The 25,112-nt window shown below is 39.6% G+C and overlaps 2 protein-coding genes and 1 long non-coding RNA gene across 4 annotated transcripts; 2 read left to right on the top strand and 1 right to left on the bottom strand.

Moving 5' to 3' along the window:
* Nucleotides 1-10,008: 10,008 nt before the first annotated feature.
* Nucleotides 10,009-16,191, top strand: LOC105196628 (cAMP-dependent protein kinase catalytic subunit PRKX). Of its 2 annotated transcripts, none has more exons than XM_011162659.3 (5): nt 10,009-12,012; nt 14,100-14,262; nt 14,638-14,901; nt 15,269-15,599; nt 15,772-16,191. In XM_011162659.3, exons 1-5 carry the CDS (start codon nt 11,922-11,924, stop codon nt 15,916-15,918), a joined length of 996 nt encoding a protein of 331 aa, XP_011160961.1. In that variant the 5' UTR covers nt 10,009-11,921; the 3' UTR covers nt 15,919-16,191. The 2 variants fall into 2 exon arrangements, with proteins under 2 accessions (XP_011160961.1, XP_039308451.1); XM_039452517.1 differs by lacking the exon at nt 10,009-12,012 and adding an exon at nt 12,947-13,140.
* A 269-nt stretch (nt 16,192-16,460) lies between these two features.
* Nucleotides 16,461-23,379, top strand: LOC105197360 (sodium channel protein Nach). The gene is made up of 9 exons (XM_011163671.2): nt 16,461-16,931; nt 17,892-18,108; nt 18,240-18,497; nt 18,578-18,734; nt 19,413-19,490; nt 19,612-19,839; nt 20,557-20,738; nt 21,148-21,251; nt 21,323-23,379. Exons 1-9 carry the CDS (start codon nt 16,643-16,645, stop codon nt 21,433-21,435), a joined length of 1,626 nt encoding a protein of 541 aa, XP_011161973.2. The 5' UTR covers nt 16,461-16,642; the 3' UTR covers nt 21,436-23,379.
* LOC120358390 lies at nt 22,674-24,798 on the bottom strand. The gene is made up of 3 exons (XR_005575349.1): nt 24,221-24,798; nt 23,778-23,940; nt 22,674-23,280 (listed from the first exon to the last, which is right to left on the bottom strand). It is a non-coding gene; the product is annotated as an uncharacterized LOC120358390 (long non-coding RNA).
* Nucleotides 24,799-25,112: the final 314 nt, after the last annotated feature.

Raw genomic sequence — 25,112 nt, 5'->3', positions numbered from 1 at the left:
GTGAAATATTAACGAACTTCTCGAAGTAGTACGCGCTTGCGAAGCGAAAGAAGACGGAAGACCAGTCTGGAAAGGATTGTAAGGAAGAGGGTGTTACCGAGATACTGATCAGTATCAGGTATATTCTCATTCAGTACAGCGAGAACAAGAGCGTGGGTAATCGACGAGCGGATATTACTAAGACAGGAGAATTGATTAAATCTGATCGACATCTTTATCCCTTTTAGATCGGGAACCGGTCAGTAGTTAGAGTAACTTAACGGCAGCGAGAATGTCTTTACGCAAATTCAAATACTAATTCGCGTAGAGAGACTAAAAGTTTTGCATGATTATTTTTCCAGATCGGGCGAAATCGTAACGCGATCTTCATACGCGTCGCTGGAGGCTAGAAACGATCGTATCCCGGTTTAAATGTCTCTCGGTGTTTTTACTATCGGCTGTAACGATCGCCGGTGAAATCTATTTCTTTGCCGTGTTCGCGAAGGGGCACGTTCCCAACGGTTTCTCTTTCTTGTATATCCGAGATTTTCATCGGGTCAGTGTCCTCCGGTACCGGTGACCGTTATCCGCCGGCTCCGACCTCGGCGCGAAAAACATCGACGCTGAGAAATCGCAGAATAAGAATGGCCCCATCGTCGCCGAAAGAATGAAAGGCTGACCGTTCGCGTTGTCGCCCGATCGCTTTGTCGCCAATCGCTTTGTCGATTGTCAACGTACGTGAGCGTACGACGCTCTTCCCCCCCCCCACACTCATGATTACGTAAATCCGGAAGTAAGTTTTTGACGAGACGAATCATCGGAGTATTTCGCGCAGGTGAGCCTTCTCTTTTACCTTCCTTCGCGCGCTGGTAAGAATTACAAATAGCTTCAACGTATCGAATACAGCGCGGCGGGTATCGAGAACTTGTCGTGCGAGAGCGCGGCTCGCATAAGAGGCTCTACATGAATAATCTCGCGAGGTTCTCTCTCTCTCTTTCTCTCTCTCTCTCTCTCTCTCTGCTGGACAAAACAGAAAGAACGCGACTGCCGGGTCGTTAGAAAATTACATAACTCCGCGCGCGGCATGAGAACACGTACCGAGCGAAATTACAAGTGCGGGTTTTCTGGCCTTTAGCCTGTCGCGTATGTCACTTTTGCAAATATGCAAATACACACCGTGCCGCAATTTATCGGTCCGTTCTCGCAGTAATATTGTTTGTTCGTAACGAAGTATCTACGTCGTGATTTAATAAGATTTCGAAAGTCACGAGGAGCGCGCGCGTTGGAGTGTCGGGGCCCTTGTCCCGGGGACCGTTTGATATTTTATTGTTTTCACAGCTTCACCCCACCCACCACCAATTATCCTCTCCTTCTCCATTCATTTATTCTCTCGTCCCAGATACCGTTGCGTCACTGTGAAATCCTTTCGTCATGGTACCAAGGTGCTAGTCTCTAATCTGAAGAAGGAAGACTTTTTGTCCGCCTGAACTTTTTTCCCGTGGCTCAGCGTCTCTCGTCGAGAGCAACGATACTTATTGCGCATCGCGCACGAATTCGCGGATGTAAAATGTTCCTTCACGTGCCTCGGACGTGCTGGCTATACCTCTCTCCGGTAAAAATAAAACAGATGGAGAGAAAAATACGACGGATTAGAAAGCGGTTTCAAATACGACACAAAGATTTCACTCTTGATTATTTATTTTACCTCGCGGGATGCATATTACGCTAAAGTATTTTGCACGCAATTAGTTATTCCATTCCGTCGATCGTCGGTATTGATGATCGGCGAATGGTATATTAACGAGATAATTCGACGATGAAGAAAGCACGGGCACGACCGTCGACATCGTGATGATTTTCTCTTTAATCGCGCGCCTTCGATACAGATTCATCACCGATCGAAACACGGAAGAGCGATTGGGATCGCGCGGCGGAACGTAGCGTGGATCGTGCGCAGGAAAGACGAAGAGAAGAACGGGCATTCCAACGAGAAGAGAAGTCGAGGTCACACGAAACCTGTTCGAAGAGTTACGAGATCGCGAAATGGGGGCTTAAACATGCCCGAGACACGCGTTTGTGTTTTCGCAGCCATTATGTATCTGGATGTACACAAATCAACAGACCCCATTGGCCCGAGACGTGGTTGCATCTCAATTTGGCATACACAAATTTTATTCAATGTCGACAGACAAGTTTCTTTCACATGTTAAAAAGAAATCTGTAGCCGCCCGTTAACGTAACTTATTGGCCGTAGTAAAAATAGTGTTTACAATTTTTACGACATTTTCGTTCCCGTAATACTAATCTTGCGTAAAAAAAATTTAGCACCACTACTAATTCATATTTAATAATATTAATAACGTTTGACTATCATTATTAACATTTATTCTTATTGAACTTGTTGCGAAGCAGAATGAAATTTATATGACGTTCAAATATATGCATGAAATTATTTATTTTAAATATACTCGCACTTACAAAATTTCCTTTTTTTCTAAATATAATGCCAGAAACGCGGAAAACACTTTGGAAATAAATTATTCCCTAATAATTGGAGTTTCGTGAAAGAAACGCGCCGGAAAACGCGCGAATCTTTCGTCGAATGACTTCGACGAATAACTCCGACTGATATACTTAACATCTTTTTTTACGACTTAGTGCGGGCTCGATAAGACGTGCCGACGAGCCAACAAAAATCGCACCGACACGGCTGAACGGAGGAATGCAATCAGATTATTTCCGAAGTAATAATCGCCGTACAGGGGCATTTAACCGCGGCGTATTAAAAAAGACTTCTGCGAGCAGCCATTATTTCCATGCCGCGTTTCTCGATGTTCGAATAAACCGTGAGAACCAGAATGATGGCATGACCGGAAGAATGGCTTGAGAACTGAGAGAGACTTGCAGATAGTCGGCGAAGAATCGCAAGTATATACACGGTGCACTGAGAAGATTCGAATCGTGAGAACCACGCGGGAAAACTGGAAGGAACGCGCGTTACTCCCTCGGATGTACGTTCTCCCGTTTCATAAGTAATTTCGTCACGTTATACGCAAAATCAATTCCCCCCCCGTGAACTTCATCCAGAGCATTTTCGACGGTTCTGAATCGATTTCATCTTAATCAGCATGAAACGAATTAAACGAAGCCGCGCCATAACCGTTCGACTACAAGATTCATTAAGAGCAAAAAAAAGGGGGAAGGGGAGATTGAGAACTCTCGACGCGAAAGATCAATAACTAAGGTGTTAGCGTTTTAGTTTAGTTATTCTCTTGATCATCGATCATCTTAAGTGAGATGATGAGAGTTCTCGTCTTTTGTTATAACGAGATGACCGTGAAAAATGAGCATAAAGCAAGAAAATATAAAACACTCGCGGCAAGATATACTACGCACGTTACAAATTACGGCATTTAATTACATTCTAAGTCAATATTTTGCTAGCTAAAATTTTGTTAAAATTCTAGCTGTGAAAAATCGACTTTGAGTTTATCAATAAACTTGTAACCAAGAGATCCTGTGCGATTTCTGATGTATATTACACAGCAGAAACGACCAGGGAGACAAGAATGGATAGATGGATACTCGACTAGATTATAGCCTGCGGAAAGACGGAGAGGATAGGAGGCACATCTCAACCTGAAAAAGCCGACGGCATGGCTCTGGTCGAACCTGAGGAATCGGTGGGAACGATTTTGTGGGTGGGAGCGAGCAAATCGAGAAGCGAGCAGAAATAGAGAAAGAAGGAGAGCCCCGAGACGAGACGCGGAGTTTGAAGGACGAGCGTGGAGAACGCCTGGAGAACAAATCATGGCGCGCTCCGCGAGATCTCTAGCAGACGCGGCTTCCGGGAAGAGTCATCGATCCGTGACGGAAGAGCAAGAAGGGGAAAAGAAACACAGTCGACAGGCTTTGGACTGCCCCCGAGCACTCCGCTTCGTCCACCCTCCTGACATCGTTCTTTTTTTTTCGAGTACTGTCTTTTCTTTTCACGGAAACAAATCGATCTGACCTCGTTCCGGTCCCCTCGTTCCCGGTGATTTATGATTCGAAATTTTCTAAGTAAACTCGGGATATCGGTCTATTAATACCGAAATCTATTTCCGCTGTCATAATTGTACACCGAGATTAATGGCCTTTGTATCGTTTCGTTACGATCTTTATCACGCCACTACATCTTTTCGCTTTGATTTATTCTAGACGTGTCTTTCAATGCGACGTTGAATCGACAATAGTAACTGAACGGAGAGAGCAACTCTCAATATTTATAAATTGTAATTGCTGTTGCAGATAGAGTCTCGGTGGAGTGACTTCTATCGATCGTGCGCGTGCATCTGGAGAGCGTTGCGACATATCGTTTCTCGAAGGCCGCTGGTATCGATTATTACACCTTTCGAAGTCTCTTTGTCAGCGAGGTCTCAGCGAGGCGCAACCACGCAAGATGGAAATTCTTCGCACTGGCAATTTCCCGCTGGCTTGTCTATATCGGCTTGGATTCTGTAAATGGCACTGGAAGAATTCACGGGGGATTTAAGCAATAGGCCCGTGGAGCTCCCGTGTCATACACAGCGTCCGGCCTTACGGCGCGATAAGCCTAGGAAATCATTTTCTGCTGCACGCGTATCCGCGCCATTAAAACGTCCACCGACGCCGGCTATCAGTTTATAAACATCAAACACGTATGTATTGGAGAAACTTACATGGACCGAACGACCCGTTGCCAACGTCATCCGCTCCACCACGGTTGGTCCAGCCAGCTCTGCACACGTGAGACAAGAATTATTTTGCTCCTCGGCCTTTTCTCTCTTCGCAGAGACGTATAATATAATTCGCGTAAAGTATCGTATGCACTTTGTGAAACTTTTCACCCTCTATAAAAGTAAGTTTCCGTCCCATTTATAAATCACTAACGCTTATCTTAACTCTTAAGTAAACGTAGACAAAAATACCAAAACTATTTGTTGAAACTGTAAAATTAACTGGAATAATTTATTTCTCTGTACTAACCTCTTTGAGAAACTTGAGATCTAAACTTTGCATTTCTAAAATTGCTAATTTTTTTATACGCCTAAATCAACGATTTATCTTTGAAATAATCTACTTGATAAATTTCTTTAGCTTGAAATTTCATTTCGCGCAACTATTACGAGAGGCCGGCAGCCCGCCCCTATTCTCTTTATTTCCCGCGAGTCGCGGTGGCGCCGTTCATACACGTGGCAAGCAACCGCTTGGCAACGAGCAACGACCTCCTCCTGTGCAAGAACATGCCGCAAAGCGTCGCGGATGAGAGTCACGGGGAGGCGCATTTGCCGAGCGAAATGCCCGTTTCGTCGCGGCGCGACAATGACGGCGAGGCGACGGCGACGACAGGACGAGGGGCGAAGAGAGGAACGTAACGGGGAGAGACAGAGCCAACCGGAAACGGACTTTGCGAAGGCAGAAGTAGAAAATGCCCGGGGGAAAAAAAAGCCGCGTCAAGGTCCTCAGGCAGATTCGCAACGCGGCTTAAGTCGTGTCACACACCACCTGTCGCGCGGCTAAGGCAGGTAAATGCGCACTCTTCATCATCATCGCTCGCCGCGGAGCTTCGCGGAAAAAGCGTCGACGCAGCTCCGCGAAAGATTCTCCGCTCGAGTCTTGTGTACGTGGGATCGGCAAAATCAGAAGGGAATCCGATAAAATTTCGCTTGAAACTCATTTAAATCTGCCCGTCGCGCCGTAACGTCAATTTTTATATAATATTTATTACGTCATCTGTTTATTCGCGCGTTATTCGTGATAGAAACTTATCAAATATTTTATCATAATTTTTATATTAATGATTTTTTTTTTTATAAAGAAACATCGAACAAATCGATCGAACGTATGCGAGACAAAGAACGTGCGAGCGTTGGCTTAGCTAAATGCTAGCCGAGTGTGCTCATCGCACGTTTCTTCAGTTAAACGATCATCGAGAAATAATGTGCAGGGGATGTAATCTCAAATCGCAGACAAGTGCAGAGAGACAATCGATTCGACGAAGAGTAAATTGTAATACCGGCATTTGATTACCTGTTGCGTCACACCTGTTGCTGCACGTACATACACGTACCACGTGACTTCGTAGTGGCCGTGAAAAGATTTTCTCGATGGTCTCCGTGCCGCATTGAATCGCGGTACGTCTACATGGCATGTAGAAAAATATCGATACATATATAAATTGTTCTCGCAAAAAAATTATTTTCTATCAGATATACCTATCTGGAACATTTTATGTAGCCAATAAAAGAAAAACGAAGAAGAAAGTTTTAAGATGTTAGCAAAATCGGAAATTCTTATACTACTTACGATTTGAACAACAATATAAAGAAATTAATTTAAAAACGTGTAGCAAAAGGTTTAAGTCTCCCGATTTTTCTGATATACTTCTGATCGTGAGCAATATAGGAATTCACCGACGTGAATTCTAAATACAGCACGGCTTGTACAAGTGGACGTGACGTTTCAATTCGTAGGTTTTCAGCCGGAGAAATGAATATTTTCGATCTCCGTTGTTGATAAAACACCTCGTAGTTCGATCGTGCTCACGTCCTCTCAGGAATCTCTCTCGATCTCATTGTTCGTGGGCAGCAGGGCAGAAAGCGGCGCTTCCGGTTTCAGGTTGAGTTGCACGACGGTCAGACGAACGAACGGACAGGCCTGGCTGCATCCTGGCTCCCCAGGTAAGCACCTGCGCCATGTTGGGCATGATACAAACCAAGTGGAAGGGAAAGCACGTAACGTCTCATTTCTGCGCTAAATTCCTCGACGCGGTTCGTGTTCCTCCGATCTAACGCGGTTCTCCGCTTAAACAAACAATTGTTAAGATATTTTCTCCTGATTGTGCACCTGTTTTTATCGCGAATACTTGACGATCGCGTTCATTCATAATTCATAACGATGTAAGATTTCACCGGTATAATTAATGCGGCGCGGCGTGCATAATTAACAGTGGACGATAAAGTTCTGAAACGTTGAATCCGGCCTCTCTCGCATGGAGGAGCGAACCGTGACCCGTGTGCGTGCGCATAACAACGTTATTACCTTTTTTCTTTTTTTTATTTTTAGCGCTTCTGCGTGGTACCCGCGGAAAATTGTCGTAGCAACGGGAAGTGGATAAGTCGGCGCGGAACCGGAAGTCGCCGTGGGATCGCTCGCGGAGGCCGCTGAAAATACCGAGCGAAACCTCTTCGTGCTCCCTGGGAACCGCCGATTAGCCACACGCGCGTGTATATTTTTCGCCTGTGTCGTGTGTGCAGGCAGTCATCACGGCACACGCACACAACACACACACACACACACACACACACAAAGAAGCGTGACGTGCGAGTGTCGGAGATACAGCACGCGGGGGACAAAACGTTAGGCGACTACGGCGCAGATAAATCCTGCGGCTTTTACAACTACGCCACAGAAGTTTCTTTAATCGTGAGAAAATAAAGATTGACTCTATTCAGCGGAGCTATTGAAAGTCGTCTCGCGTTCTGGGTAAAAAAAAAACTTGGAAACGGAGATTAGGGGAAGGTCGAATCGTTACATTACCGCTGTGTTCCACGTTACACAAACGCAAATGGAAACGTCTAATAAAAGACTCGCCTGCACACCACTACAAGGTAGGTCGATGACTCATGCTAATCGTTGTTACGCTACGAAAAACGGCTTCGCAATGATTAAGAAAAGCATGAAGCATACTTCGTTTCCGGTCTTTACTCTAGCTTCACGAGGAACGAGCATAACGAAGTGGTCGCGGAGGCGAGAAATCCAATGAGGAACATTAATTATTGACACGTCCAGCAACATCCAGAATATTTGAACCGCTACCTGGGCAAATGTTTGGCAAATACAATTGGAGGATTAACAATGATACGGTAACGAGAAACGATTTAGTATATAATGTAACGTATTAGAACGATGTGTCTATTCGTCTTTTGGTTTCTAGGTACCGAATTTAATCTACATCTAGAGACCGTGGGCGACGCTGACGTCATGCTGACCAATAACTTCCTCGGCTCGGTGTCCTCGAGAAATAGATATGGACACTTTTGCGGTTGCAATTCAACAGCGCGATTTACCGTTTCCAAACAACGCGAGAAAACACGAACGGCCGCAGCACGAGGAGCATTACTCATAAATATAATATTTAAAAATAACGCGATTGAGTAAATTGGAAAGGTTAATGGATATTTCCAAATTCAAGGAAAGGCACTTTTTAGAGACGAAATTTATTTAGCCACGAAGTAGAAGGAAAGTAATAAATTTTCGAAATTCGCAATTTGTAAATTTAGGAAGACGAGAAGAATTACGAAGATTTGGTGATAGTTGGCCACTTTAGATTGAAATTTGTATATTTCTCGAAACATCAACCGAGTCATAGCTCCGTCTTTATTCGATAACGCAGCGCGGTGTGCGTTCACGGTTGTTTTACGAGCCATCAATCTTCGACTATCGTCATCGCAAAAGCTAATATTGACTTACGATCAAAATCAGAACTTCGTAACAAATACATCGATCGCGACGGCTCATTCGCATTCGCAAAGTGACGCTAAAAGCGTCCGATCTCGTGCGAAAGCAGACACATTTGTTTCTCGAGTTACTGTAAATATCGCTACTAGCTGATATATGGTAGCGGTCACTCAACACCAACGTCCCTGTCCAAATGTTAATGGCACGATTCTAAAAATGAGAAAACTTTATAACCAAGTGTATCTGTTATTTAATATTGTACTGAGAGTAAAAATTACTAAATTTTAATAAATATTCGTTTGAATGCAATGAAATATTCATTTAACATACATAAATATTTACTTGATAAAAAAAAATAATAGTTAAATTAAATTACTGGTTCTTGTATTAAATAAATATTTATTTACATCCAGTAAATATTTTATTCCAAGTATTTAAACAAAAATGTTTATTAAAATCTATTAATTTTTTTTCTCAGTGTGACTTTCAAAATGTATCTTCCGTTAAATACAGCAAAATATTAGCGTACGGTCCATCAATCATCATCGAAAATTATAGATTCTTTCTCTTGCTTCTTGTACATAATGAACATACATTACGTATGTTACTAAAAAGGCATCGTGTTGGAGTCGTTCCGGTGGATGAAGCATCTATAACACATTGGTTGATTGGCTATGTAGTTCTTTTGTTGCGTTTCATTGAATAATCGATGAACGGAGCTTTTACATAATGCGGCGGCACATAAAAGCGGTGCTTGTTCCATTCGCGAAAATATATCGTGCGCCTCGTATCGCTGCTGTCTCATAACCGCGGACTATTTCAGTACACGTACGCTCGTACAAAGCTGGTATATGTGATTATTAAGGCTTATACTTGTCTTGGCATCGAATGACATCGCACGACGGGATTTCCCGGAAACTATTATTTTTAGTTTGGTCGCTAATAATCAAGCCGCGTTATTATGGAACGCGAATACACACACGAGGCAGCGATATCGAGATCACGCAACGTGGCGTTTCACGTGGCCATCGGGGCTTTCGAGCGGCGACGAAATTGTTAAACGCCAAGTGGGTCCATTCTCGTGTGTCGCGTATGAATAAAACAGGTGCACGACAACAATTTATTTTGCTAGCTGACGCAATGTGTAACGCTCGGTTATACGTTGCATCTATCATGTTACGTAACAATCGCGCAGACGTACGTTGACGTTGAAGATCACGAAACGCGGGGACGCCAAATATCAGTTACGAAAGAACACGGTCATGAATTCGCGACAGTAATTTATTGTTCTTGCATTCCGCCAATTTTTTTCCGCGATCCCGAATATCAATGGGAAACCGCGAGGTCCCCGTGCTCTCTCCCTTTTGCTCTCGTCGATAAAGTAAGTATAACGGGCACGATTTTTCCGCTGATAAAATCGACGAACGTGCTTTTAACGCGCTCACGGATCGGGAGCACTTAGCGATAAATATAAAAGCCGCCGATTTATGGGGGCTCGCTGGTAGCGGGACTCGATACGTGTCGTCAGTCATCGCGACGTCGGGCGTCGGTAGCAAAATGCATCTGGACGATCGCCAAATTCAAAAATAAGTCGAATTTCGAAGGAATCGCCCGATCGTAAGCGGATCGCTCCGTCCGTCGCGGCCGTTGATACACGTTTTGCAACGGCAGTAACGTATAGCCAATTTACGAAACACCGCGACGCGACGGAGGATATCCGCTCCCACTAGACTTTGATATCTGCGCCGGATCGCTCGCGTTGACAGGTGACTTTTACATATTGCTCTCTTCAAGCAGCGATCTTCTCCAAGAATGTATCAATAAAACTGTTGATCCACACAACATGATTTACAAAATGGACAGTCTCGTTCGGTCGATCTCTCTTGGGATTTCTCTCTCGGGCGAATTTCGACAGTCCTCGTATTTATGGGATAGGCGCGGCCCACGCTCTCGCTAAAACAAAGCCGAAGACTAATTTAGATCCAGACGATCCGTATTCTTTGCGCCCGCTTTTGTCGGCCACATGGCTTTCCGGTAGGTCGCTTTATCTCGAGGCGCCATGGGTATCGCGCCTCGATCTTCCTCGAGATCGATCGCGGGTTCCTATAAATCTTTCCGGCTAGATGGTACAGAGGCGATGCTCAGCGAGAGTAAGCGCGAGGTGGGCGCGAATGGGGGGTCAAAGGAAAGAGAGGGGGCAACAGAAGGATAGACAGCCTTTTCAGACCCCTCGGTGACCAGTTTAGTTCTGGTTGGCATCCGAGCTGCGTGCTGTGCAAGACCCAAGGGAACAATGCCGCGGTAATCATCCTTCAGGCGGCGTTTACGAGATTCACTGATCGATCATTAATTCGATGAATCGATGAATCGATGAATTTGACACGGGAAAATGATTCGAAATGATTCCGCCGCGATGTGCTCCGCTGACCGAGGCGCTTGCTGTCGGAGATCGCATTGGTGCTAGTGCAGGCTGACGTTTCTGAGAAGCGAGCGGTTTAATAGCTGCAACAATCACTCACGTGCGCCGCTCATTGTCAGCTGCTGCACGTCAAAGTTAAATAATGTGTTATTCCGGAACGACGGAAATGAAAAAAAAAAATTTTTGAATTGCACCGTGAGAGAGACGCGCGTTGAACTTTAGAACCACGGATGACAGCTGCGAGGTAAACGGAGTTGAAAAACGCGTACCAGCGGTCTCACGAAGTGAACGGGTGAACGCTACCGCCGTTCCCCGATTGCAAATACCACTCGCGCGGTACCCGCAGATCGGGAATCGCGGCAACGCTCGCGTGACGGCGCTTCGAGACCGCGCTTTTTTTTTTTCTCGAATGGTATTTAATTGGAGCATGAGAAAGTCGTGGTGATAAAATTCGTGGCGATAAAACCGCTCGCGTTGCCGCGCGGAAAGCGAACTCGTTTTTCAACGTTCGAACGCGCGTTTTATCGCGGCACGCACTTGCCGCTGGTTAAATGACACTTGTGAAATCAACGCGCACATTTTCACCGCTCCGAGCGAGAGTCGTAGGGAAGGCGGGTCGTTGACGGGGACATTCGCCGACTCGCTTTCGAGCGGTGTGCGTTATGAGAACACACTTCCTGAAGGCAGTACCGATCGCTAAGTGTGTGTTTTCCAATCCACGAGAAATCCGAGAAACGCGCGCTATCGCGCCTCGAAGACGATCCAAGTGCCAACTGATCTTTGCGGATTTAAACTCACGATCTTTACATCGAAAAAAAAAAACTGACAAAATCATTTCTGGGAAGACACGTTACAAATCCAAGTCACGAAGAGCAGATATGAGAACGAGTCGTCGTCGCCGGTACGTGGTCTAAGAATACCGCGGTGTGGATCGTTGAACCAGAGCCTCTCCTTTCTTCTTTCCGCGAGTGTCGAGGTGCCCGGGAGAAATAAATCAGAAACTTTCTCTGACGACGCTCGACTCGACAGTACTTCGTAAACGATGTCGGGCGACACCACGTCCGACGATGAGGGATCGCAGGAGGATCCGCCACGATACGACATCGATGATTTGGAAATCATCAAGACTATCGGTAAGTTCGAAACGTTATTCTAAAAAAAGCCCGATTACATTACTTGCGCTGAACTCTCTGTCTGTCACTTCCTGCAATTTTAGTTTAATTATAACACTTATCTAGCTAATATTTTCGATCGTTATAAGTATAAAGAATAAATTAATACGCAATCTTTTAAATTTGACTTTTACAAAAGTTTTATATTATATTTGTCTTTTTTTTTTAGAATTCTAAATCTTATTTATGGATGACAATATAAAAAGAAAAGAAGTTGAATTTGATAGCTTGATTTATGTCTTTCAAAATGCTCATAATTACAAACACATTATAAATTTTAATGCTTTGCAAAAAATTACAAATTTATATAAGATTACAATTAGAGAAACTTTTTATATTAATAATGGATAAAACTACTGTTAGAAAGTTGTTAAATTCAAAGTTTTAAACCCGCAAACGTACAGTATGTATTTGTGGGATAAATAAAAAGTAGAAACTTGGTTCGCAGCGATCAAAATATCGTATTTGGGATCACAGATTTGAGAAAGAATAACAAGCGAGAAGAAATCAAACTCGTCGTAGTTTCAAAGTGGGACACTGGAGAGTAAGAGGATATTCAGTATATATTTAACTGCTCGTTAAAGTCAGAATTATGTGAGAGAATGGTTCGGAAAATTGCAGGTGCTCGGCCCGCGAGACTTTCTTTCTCTTCTTTTTATAATTTTAGCCCAGATGCGTTCGCAGCCAGTAGAGCAAAAGCAATTTTTAAGACGTCTTCCTCTTTTACACGTTTTCCGACGTTTGGTGCGTCGCTCGGACAAACATCGCCCGAGACTGCCGCGCGACACTTCACCTAAATTCGTCGTACGAGTATTTAAAGCGTCCACGCCATCACCGGAAGCGCTTCGTCGTTTTACCGTTGACACCTGTTCCGAGTCGTCGTTGGCAGCGGTCTTCTCGGTGGATGATACGCATGTATCATGCCGCCTCTGCTGCCGCGGCCAATTTCGTCGCTATTCCACGCGAGATGTACTCTCGACAGTAGTGCACGCGCGCATAAATATGCGCAATCTCGCGCGCCCCAATGTGACGGCCAATTTCGCAGTTTAATTTGGCCAAGGCTCATTGCACGTGCGCTAATTGCTCACGGTACGTTAACCAGAACAACCGAGTCACCTGCATTCGTGGGAAAGTGTATTAAATAGACCGCGCTTTGCGATGCATATCGGATTAAAAGAACGTCGAAAGCGTCGGTAATTAACGATTACTTCAATGTTTGATTCATAGTAGACGGCACGTTTTGCGATAAGCGCACTTGTTATTCGTGAAATTGCACTGCATCGAATTTCGATTTAATCAGAGGGAATATTGTGACAGGAGAACGATACAATTTAATGAGATTGATTCTCTGTACTGGAAAGTTGAAATTATTATATAAAATAATTATATAATGTGTGAAATAGTATTACATAAAATAATTCTATGCAAAGTAATTTGATATGAAATAAAAGGCGTAAAAACAACATGTGAGAGAGGGAAAGCAATAGGTGACAAGATGCTTTCCCTTTGTCAATTCTTCTCCCATCAGGAGAATGCTTTCGAAAACATATCTAACTTGTTTAATGATATTAATTCTATTAATTAGAAAGTGAAACTAATTTGAATATAAGAAATTAGAATATACACGGAAAGAACAATTTTCCGAAAGCAAAACAGATCTGAATATAAAATTATGTTGAATCATTAAAAAATTTAAATTGGTTATTAGAACGTCACAATTTTTTGCAACAGTGTCATCATGTTTGAATGTCTTACATAATAATTTTGATTGGCCAACATAAAATTATTTTCTGATTCGTATCTAATTAAATTTTTAAATACTACAATAAAATTGTTCTTTCCGTGAGATTTTCGACATTTTTTATTCAAACAAATAATTGAGAAGTGAGCTGTATAAAATAATAATAAAATCTAGGATAACATAATTTTTTACGTAAAGGAAAATATGAAGAAAGAAAATTATTCGAAATAAATTGTCATTTATGAATTTTTTTAAAGTTGCTCAAAATTTTAATTAATATCTAATGTAAATGATTTGATACTTTTAGGCACGGGTACATTTGGCAGAGTGGTTCTCTGCAGGCATCATGGAACGCCTCTCGCTCTGAAAATCCTCTCTATGGTCGACGTGATCAGATTAAAGCAGGTTGAGCACTTGCGCAACGAAATCACAATCCTGAAGGAAGTTAAGCACCCTTTCATTGTCAACATGTAAGTATTACGCCTAGAAAGTATCACTTGAGGATGGTTGGCAATTATTACCCGATGATTTCAAACATGCTTACTGAGCGCGCGATGTAATCGTCCAAGGAATGAGGAAAGTGTTGCATTTGTCGGTCAAGGAAAGGATTCTCGCAAAGACGATCTAGCGTGTCTAAGACGTAGCAGATATACGCCGTACTACTAGTTTGCGTCACATCGCGATTAATAGCTGGATAGAGGCGAGAGAAATCGATCCGTTCGCGAGGAGAACGCTTTTTCGCTTTAAGCTGAACAAAACCGAACGGCACGTCACTTGGATTTTTCAGACTAATCGTCAGTCTTGGATTTTTCAGACTAATCGTCAGTCTATGATCGTTTTTTCAGGCTGTGGAGCGGCAGGGACGAGGCCAGGGTGTACATGCTGTTGGAGTTCGTCGCTGGCGGAGAACTCTTCTCTTACCTGAGAGCAGCTGGGAGATTCGCCGGACCTACGAGTTGTTTCTACGCGGCTGAAATAGTTTGCGCTCTGGATTATCTGCATAGCAAGCATATAGTTTACAGGGACCTCAAGCCGGAGAATCTTCTCCTTGACAGTCAGGGTCATCTCAAAATTACCGATTTTGGTTTCTCCAAGAAACTTACGGACAGGTAAATCGTTTAAAAGGAGAATAACTCAAAAGTATAAGTGAGATGTCAATTAACAATGATCGAAGATAAGTGTGTTAAAGTTTGCCTGCTAACAGAATGTCTCGCCGCAAAAGAAGCATATAAAATTAAATGAGTTATTAACGTATTTACATAAGAAAACATTATCTAATCTAACGTCGTTTTTTATTTTGTATTTTTTTATTAATTCCTGTGAAGTTTAAATCGTAAAGACCATCTGTTATAAAGCGTAACATGCAACCTCATGCAATTAGCACACTTTACGGTTGAACTTCACCTGTTACTTCTAACGGCGTGTCATAATAAAACATTGTGAGACCGTGGCTATAATTAACACGTGTATTTTTAGAACATGGACCTTGTGTGGTACGCCAGAATACTTGGCGCCGGAAATAATTCAAAGTAAAGGACACAATAAAGCCGTAGACTGGTGGGCGTTAGGCGTTTTAATTTACGAGATGTTGGCGGGCTATCCGCCCTTCTTCGACGATAATCCTTTCGGGATCTACGAGAAGATCCTGAGCGGTAGGATAGAATGGCCGAAGCACGTGGATCCCATCGCGAAGGATCTGATCAAGAAGCTGTTGATCGCCGACAGAACGAAGAGATTGGGCAACATGAGGCAGGGCGCTGAGGACGTCAAGAGGCATCGATGGTTCAAGCTAGTCGAATGGCCTTTGGTAATTTCACAGCGATTCGCTTGCTTTCGCGTGATGTACATTGCAACTAAGTGAAAAGTGGCAAAAGCTAAAAAGATTAATATTTAATCCGTATGGCACCGTATGCGTGCCTTTACGTTTCGTGATATGTCGGAAATGCAGTCGCGCTTGAACGATCGATCAATGTCCACAGGTGCCGCAAAGGGCCTTGACACCCCCGATAAGGCCACGTGTGAAAACGCCGGGCGATGCTAGCTGCTTCGACGATTATCCTGAAACCGACTGGCGTTCCCAACCACCCTTGCCACCAGACCAATTAGCTCTATTCCAGGATTTTTGACAGCTAATGTGACGACACCGTTGAATAGTCACAAATATTCTACACAATTCACAAATTCATCAAGGGCACCGCGCTAACTAAAAGAACTTATTTTGTGGTATAGAACACTCACGATTGATTGATACGTTGATAATAATTAATTTTCCATTCTGTACATAGGTAACTTTTTATAATTTTGTTGCGTATTATTTATTTGTACGTACGATAGGCTAGGCATTCCTCCTCGTTGTTTTCGTGAGATTCTGTAAATAAAGGTTGAACAGTCAAGTTTAAGTGTACGTTTTAAATCTCAACTCATCTGTTTCTCTTAAAACAGTAAAAAAGTCAGAAGACCTTATGTCGCCATGTATGTACGTTGCTGTGTTGTATTTTAAATAATAACGGAATTGTTTTATTCTTTTAATCGCGCGTTCGTCGGAAAATCAATCTGTTTAAAGTACTGCGTTTATCTGATTATCAGATTTACCATCGTCTATATTTCATTAATTTTGCAAAATATAATAGATTATTTAAAGTCAGCCTTGACACGCTATATGTTTGATCGCAGCACACACAACTTTCTACGTGAAACGATAAAATCAACGTGATTCTGATCAAACAACAGTGTAAAGCAACGCATCGTAGAAGAAGCATTACCAAGCGAACCGTTCTGTGCAAAATATTTTGTAAGTGGTGAACATCAAAAGAATATTGAGAAAACTAAAAGTTTCCTAGTGCTTGCATCATGATGTCGAATAATCTACAACGTAAGAGACATATGGTGAAGAGAATTATAGTGGATGATATAGAAGCTTCGAGAGGAATGAGAAGAAATCAATTCAACAACACTCATATAAAATTGTATAATAGAAGTAATCCAATAGCAAACACTAAAAAAGAGGTTACTCATCAGCTTTTGAACGAATATTTGGAAAATAGTTCGATTAATGGCATCAAATACTTCAGTAATTTACTAAAACCCAGCATTATCGAAAAAATCTTCTGGACTGTAATCATGATCTGCAGTTTTGTATGTAGGTAACAGTTAGAAAGATCATTACTTGCATTATATACTGTCTCACTTTTTTTTATGGAAATAGAAGATCTTAAAAAGAAAGCAATTTGCAAAAAATTTTCCTGACAAGAGTTGCATAATCTGAAAGGTGATAAATAATGATAAAATTAATTTTTGAAGAAGATCAGTTTATATAAATTATTTGAATACAAAATTTAAATTATATACTTTTATTACGTAATATGTCATCTCTATGAAGTGTTTTCTTTAAAAAGTCACTTTTCCATATTAGTAGCATATTCCATATTACTTGCTTTTAGCCTATGTCAAAATATGCAATAATAAACTACATATCTCGTAAAATATTAATTTTTCATTAAATTTGCTTTAATAGTTGTATACGCAGATTAACTCATATTATTTTTACACAATAAAAAAATCATATAATTTTATTTGTAAAAACATAGTGATGACATAGAAATCTCAAAGTATGCTCTTAAAAAAATTATTTTTCTTTTATTTGTCCTTTGAAACAAACAACTTTTTCTTTTGATATTTTTTTGTTTTATTAAAAATAATAGAAATATTGTAAATAATTAAGTTACAGAAAACGTTCTATGTATATATATGTATGTAAAATATGTTTTGTCGCAAAAGACTGTTTAAAGAAACCATGTAGTACTTAAAGATTGGAATTTATAGCCCTTTCTTAAAATCTCAAGTATTATTTTAAAATGTCATCAACCAATTAAAGAACCGTATTAGCATTTTAAGACGGATTTGAAATCAATTATAAATATCAGTTAAAGAATTAATAATAACTTAATTCAAGTTGATTATTAATTACCCTAATAGCATTATTTATGGGCACAATATTGGGCGAATATTGCGCCAATGAATTTGTCAATATTGTGCTACTAAGGTACTACCTACATTATTTAATATAAAATGTGAAATGTAAGCCACATTATTTTTTTAGTCTTAACTATGCTGCTGCAGAAATTCTGGCAACGTTACAGCAATAATCCAACCCGGACCATCATTAAATCATTTTACGTTCCAGTATTTGATGCCCCCTTTCCAGCTATTACTATTTGTCCCTTACTACCACCGATGGCTAAAAGGCGCAGAAAAGTATTCGAAAGTTTGACCTTACCACCTAATATGACTGAGACTAGAGGGAGATTCCTAGTGAGGTACATGTATTTTTTCATAAACAGTACACGCAATTCGTAGACGATCCTAATTGCAATTCTACGTAGAAACAACTTGTGCAATATCTAAAATTTATATTTAAAATAATAATAGAATACGGAATTTCTATTAGATATGGGCCTGCATTCTCGAATGTGGACATTCCTGGTGGTAGGGATTACTCGAAAGACTTGAAATTATTGTTAAAGACAAACAATATGACGCTACTAAACCTAGTACAAGCTTTGCGACCTTGCGAAGACCTATTCGAAACCTGTATGTGGGATGGCACTGAAAGAAATTGTAGCGAACTGTTCAAAGTATCTTACACTTTTAAAGGTATATGTTGCTCTTTCAATTATCTTCTCGAAGAATGCATAGCAATTGGCAGGTAATTACGTCTGCTTAATTACATATTAATTACATATTATTATGACTTGATTGTGCATCACTTTGTTTCGATTAAATTAGAGACAAAAAGCACGATGATCTTCTCAAAACTCCTTTGTTCGGACCACATACCGGTCTTCGTGTCATTCTACACCGAGAATTTTTAATCGAAGATGATGATAACGCGGTCGAAGAAGATAAATATATTAAATATTCAACAAATTCCGTCGGCCTTCTGGTATGAAATTGACAGATGTATTATTAACGTGACACGTTAATTTTTATTTCTCATAGGATCATTCTCATTCTCAGTCGCCATGATTTGTAAGATATTTTCAATGAAATGACGACAAAATATTTGAACAAAGGTTTACTGATTTTAAAGGAAACAAATAATGTAAAGCAACTAAGTATTCCACGAATTGGTTTATTTTATTGTTCTGTGAATAAAAATACTAAGATACAGTTATCAAAAAGACAAACAGTTTTATTTTATACTTTATCTCGAAATATGTATCAGAATATATATATATATATATATATGTGTGTGTGTGTGTGTGTGTGTGTGTGTGTGTGTGTGTGTGTGTATAAGTGCATAAAAATTGTAACAAACTGACTTATCACCTTCAAAATTAATAAACGTTTGCTCAAAACACTTTGTCGCCAATTTATCGAAAATATCTCAAACATCATAGCGACCAATACAAGAACTACCCTACGTATACATATATATGTGAATTGCAAATAATCAAATGGAAAGAAAAGAATTACATTTACGATTACTAGTCTAAATATTTGTCTCCATATTTCTTCAAATCGGTATTCAAAACAAACGTTAATATATATTATATATTTATATTATATATTTATATATTTATAATATATATTTGTTATTATATATTTTTATTTTCGATAGTTGTTCCCTCATCATCCTCTGGAATATGTCACCACCATAGCTCCTAGACACATTTTGCAAGCAAAACAAGAATTACAGGTTATATATTTTCATATATGTAATAATCGATTTAGATTTGTTAAAAGTGTTATTACAAACAAATCTTCAATCAAGCATTTCCTAGATATTTCGCGTATCTGATTATTTTGATTCGATATAGATTGCTGTAATTCCACATCGCAAGCAAAAGCTCAAAGGGTATTATGAAGAAAATGATCAAGGTAAATTGGTTCCGGTTTGCGCAGATGATGATCACATTAAATTAAAATACTTTCCTTCGTATCGATATCCCAACTGCTTTACTAGCTGCTCTATCCGGGCTGTTCTCAATGCCTGTGGTTGCGTGCCACTCTATTACACGCCTATGGCTAAAAAATATTCTTTAAAGGTAACTTTAAAATAAGATTTTATAATAACATGATTTCTTTAAATTAGATTCTATAAATTAACCCTTTCATGCTTAACTTTTTTCTAGTTATAATTAACATTCAATTTACATCTTATTATAGATTCTTAGGGTCGCTAATTATAAATTTGTAATCAAAATTTCAAAATTTAAAATAATGAATCAACATATCAACACAAGTTTTACTCAAATCTCTCTGTTGTAACTTTAGCATGTTATCTAATTTGAAGCCTCTTTTCCTCGTTTCTGATTAGTTGTTAATTTGTTAATTTAATAATTAATTACTTAGTGTAAATATAACAATGGCTGAAATTATTGAAATTATTAAATTAAATAATTACATAATAGGTAAATTATTTGGGAAATTAAGCAATAACTTTTTTTCACTCAGAAAAAATGTGTTATTTTAATTTTAAAAATACATGTATTTTTCTTTTACCCCATTTTACGATCATGTGACAAAATATGCAGATAAAGAAATAAAATTTATAAAGGTTTTTTGTGAAAAGTTCTATTCTTTATTTTTAAAATAAACCCACTAATAAATAAAGTCACTATCTTTATTTTTGTGGAAGTTACGAAAATTTGAAAATCCGGGATGTGTGTGTGTGTGTGTCTCACTAAGCATGAAAAGGTTAATGTATTCTTATAATAAATTTCCAAGTATAAGAGTACTATAAAATTAATGTATCTTTGTAGCTTTGTGACTGGGAAGATTTTTCATGTCTTTATGAGAACGCAAACAACATACGGATTATTGAAAATGTAGTTAGAGAAAATTTAACATGTGAATGTTTAGTTCCATGTCGAAGTATATCATACGATTTACAAAGTCTCACTCTTCCGTTAAATGGTGATCACGATTTCAATCCCAAGTTATAGTAAGTTATAACAAAACAATATATGAAATAAAATATTAAGTTAATCAGAAAGTTTTCTCATATTTTGATTTTCCAAAGAGAGGATCTTTCCTTTAATTCCAGTATTAATGCCTTTTTTAAGGACGGAATGTTCAAACTTGTAGATCGATGGGAGAATATCATTAGATGAGGCGGAGACTAATATGACAATTAAAGTAAAAATGCTTTTCATGAAAAATAATTTTTTTTACATAAAATGCGAAAAGACTTTCTGATCAACTCAATACATATCGCATGAAATATTGCTTTTAAATATGCTTTAAAATATACTTTGCTTTAAATATATGCTCTCTCCATATGACATTTTTATATATTTATATAAAACTACTTATATGTAAAATTATATATTTATACATCAAATTTGTTTCAGTCACAATCTTTCGAAAGCTCAGTCAGTTCTAAAAGTATTTATGAAATCCGCTACATTTATAGAAATGGATACAATCCCGGCTGCTGATGAATTATATTTGCTATGTAAGCAATCGCTCTTATTTGCATGTAACCAATTTTAATGTTCCAATTAAAAGAAGAGGAAAACTTTTCAGCATCGCTGGGCGGAATATTTAATCTTTTCTTGGGATGCAGTTTCATAAGCGTCTTGGAGATTTTTTACTACATAGGATTAGCTCTCCACGCTAAGTTCAAGAAATCAAAATAATCACCGTCTGACAACAATTTCACAAATGAGGTACGGTAAACAACGTAATTAAGTTTATAAATTAAACAATTAGATATTTAGATCGCATCCACATCGGAAAGACGATTGAATGAGGGACGATTTGGCATTGCTACACCACAGCATGCAAAACATCTCTCGGGACACGCCGGGTGTGTGCGGATGCCGCATCGCGCAACTACGAATCTGGAGCGATTAGATCTATTTTGAGCGATTACTGGAGCGCTGCCGTAACATTTAAGACCGCGCCCGTGAAAATATTTACTACGCCGAGTGTCCTACGGTACCGTGCGATGAACTTTGGAACTAAATTGTATATAACAAATAATTTATATCAATTATAGATGTAAAGAAGAGGAGCCAGAAATTGCAATATTACATCTATAATTAATATTTGATATTATCATTCGATCAGTTATATAATGCGACAAGTCAATTCTCGTACTCGGGCATCTCTCATTTAACTTGTACGTTTCGTCATCCACACCTGCACGCACCTGTCCGTTAATGTGCTACTAATAATATAGAGAACACATTTGAAATAACAGGGTGCAAATATAACGGAATACATTCCGATACGGTCAAGTAGAGATGGCAGATTTGTAGAAATGAAAAAAGCTCACGAAAACACGTGATCTGTTAGAGTAAACTTGATATTTGATTTGGCGAATGTACGAGACGTATAAATTGTCGAACGAAGAAGGCGAAAAAAACGGACACTCGGTGCAAAAGAAAGTAGATATTTATATCGTAAAAGTGAGTATTTGAAAAGTGCTCGAATACAACGAGCGAGTAATTCGATACGCGAGTCGTACCCGAGATATCGGGATAACTCCGCTTTACGTAACGTTTGAAAGCTTTTCGTTAACACAGCCCTCTAATTGCGACCCAGCATTGAAATGTGTACTAATCATGTCGTCTATTTTCGCGTGCGCTGTCGAAAATACCGATTTAGTTCTACGCGGACGTACGGTCGAACTTCGAGAGCTGGAAGCGCCGACTATTTTTGGAGAAACGCCCACACATCCGCGGGCGGTGTCGTCCACACATCTCTAAGAAGTTCTCTCTCTATTTTGCACCTCGTAACAAAATCCGCATTTTTCGCAATTACGTCCTCCTTTTGTAATCCGCCGTCCGTTTTGCGCACCCCTCGCTGACGGTAAATAACGAGTTATTTCCGGATCGATAGCAAGTAACAGCAAAATAAATTCTAGTCCGCATTCCAAACAAAGAGATTTTATTTTATCGTTTGCAGTATGTTGAAAGTATATATTACAAAACAAATTTTTCGAAACTTTTCATAGTACATTTTTAATATTGCAATTGAAGGTAAACGAGAAGCATCCGAACATACACGAACGCAGGTGAAACAAACTGATATATTTATATAACTTCAAACGAGAGCACAATTCAATGACGATGCGAATTGTAGCTGTAAACGCTCGTGAAATAATAAATATTATTTTAAATTCAAAAAATGTATTTATAACTAATTATCTAAGGAGATATAATTAGTGTAATATTAAGATAGCCGATTTCCACGACGAGGTGGCAAGAAATTGAAGTGAGAGACACGATAGTGAAACAAAGTTTGAAAATTTTTCCTGTTGCCCGATAAATATATTTTTGTACAGTTCCCATCGCGGAAATCGGTCACTAACAGTCAAAGATGATTATCGTGGATAAACATGTCTCCAGGCGCCTAGATTGTAAATGAAAATGTAATAAATGAGAACTGGCGAGCTCCGAACGAGAGGTTGTCCGTGACGATCTTGGATTCTCTGAATGCATCCGCCTTTCGACACGTGTTTTCTCCTTTGTTCAACCCTAAAATATAATGTTTCATGTTCAAAATATTATTAAATGCGTGTTGAATTCACGTTGATCACTTATTATTAATAAACAATTTGTCACTGATAAAACTAATTATCGCAACAATAACTGATTACTAATTGATCAATAATTGATAAACAACATAGAAAACATCATAAGGTAGATAGGACTGAAGCGTGGCAAGACGAATAATGGAATTCCGCTTACTGTTCGGAGATTTCAATGACTAACTTAACACAATACCTTCTTAACCATAGTCTTATTCTGCGTGTGTAACTTTTCTCGTATAATCTTAAAAATGATAAAAGCGACTAATCTAAATAATTTTAATTGCAAAATTAAGAAGGTTTTATTTCATGCAATATTAAAATAAAAAATAAAAAGTGCAAACATACTTGAAACACTCGATGCAAGTACATGTATATATTTTTCAAAACGAAAAACGGGATTCAAACGCACTAGATTCAAATTCAGTAATAGACGTAACTCACCATGGTGAGGAATGTCTGTTGTACTTAAAAAAACAACCCCGAGTATAATACCCAAAGTGAGATTAATAGAAGAATAAGGATGAGGTACGTCATCAGAAGGTTCGTCGTCTCGTGGCCCGCGTTTGGCATTATTTTTTTTTTTTTTTTGACGGTATGGGCAGCTCTGTGTTATGACATAGAAAATCTATTATACTCACTAATTATACTGTACTATTCGATAAAATTTTCTCTTATTTCTCATATATAAAGTATCGATCGTTCTTTTCGAATTTCCGTGAACTTGGGTGCAAGAAATAACAACAACCAATTCTTACTTTCTTTCCACATCGCACCGGTGTTTTTGATAATCGGACTTATAATCAAACGGTATACAACATTGTGATATTTTTTTGGTAAACTCGTATCGATCGATCTTCATTCAAAGAATAACATTCGGTACTCACGAACGCTTGGATTCTCACGAACTAATTGCGTATTTTGCCGTTAGGCTAAAGACAATCTATTTCCGATTATAAAAGTTATTACATGAAAAACACTTTGAGCTTTCCGTCTTGAAGATCACTCGGATCCAGGAATGCGTTCCTCGCCGCTCTACGTGCGATCGTAGACTGGATCACGCGGTGCAGGATTCGCGCTCTCGGGCCGCTTTGATCCCGAAATTCCTCCAGGAACCGCATCACCGAATCCCCACCCATTACTCGCGTGTACCGTGTCGCACCTTCCCGCGAACATCTTCTGCTCCAGGATTGGTAGAAGACAAGATCCCACCATCGGCTAATGTTGCTTGGAAAGCAACGAGTTTCGCTACCTCGAGTTATATTAAGGCATTGTAGATGTTAGGCGTAACTTCCTGACAAAAACGCCGTCGGATCCGTTCCAGATAACACACGTCGAGACACTGTGATATAGGTATTGATACAGGTACAGGTTCAAGATCATTACGAAATCAATATGCACCAGTCCATCAAGCTTGATTGGAAATTGCATCGAGATGCACCGTATTATGCGGGAGACTGTCAGAACTGTTTCGCGCGATTAAGATTTCACTCCTTAGCCGATGCGCGCCAATATAGAAGGCCGTCCATCATTTTCGGGCTCTCGTCTAAATTTAACTCGTTTAGCTAAACATCAATCTCGATGAACAATGTACGGACACCTCCGAACTCCAGCTCGTTATATAACGCGTCTACTTGAAAAACATGCACTATGTACTACATTCTAAATTATAATTCCTCTAATTTGTAAATTAGATTCTCAATCAAAATCGATAGAAATATTCTTGTCCACGAATCTAGACATGTATTAATTGATAGTTTTAAATTTTCTTATTTATTG

This window comes from Solenopsis invicta, chromosome 8, assembly GCF_016802725.1.
Source record: "Solenopsis invicta isolate M01_SB chromosome 8, UNIL_Sinv_3.0, whole genome shotgun sequence".
NCBI lineage: Eukaryota > Metazoa > Arthropoda > Insecta > Hymenoptera > Formicidae > Solenopsis > Solenopsis invicta.
This window is presented reverse-complemented; position numbering and strand designations above follow the sequence as displayed.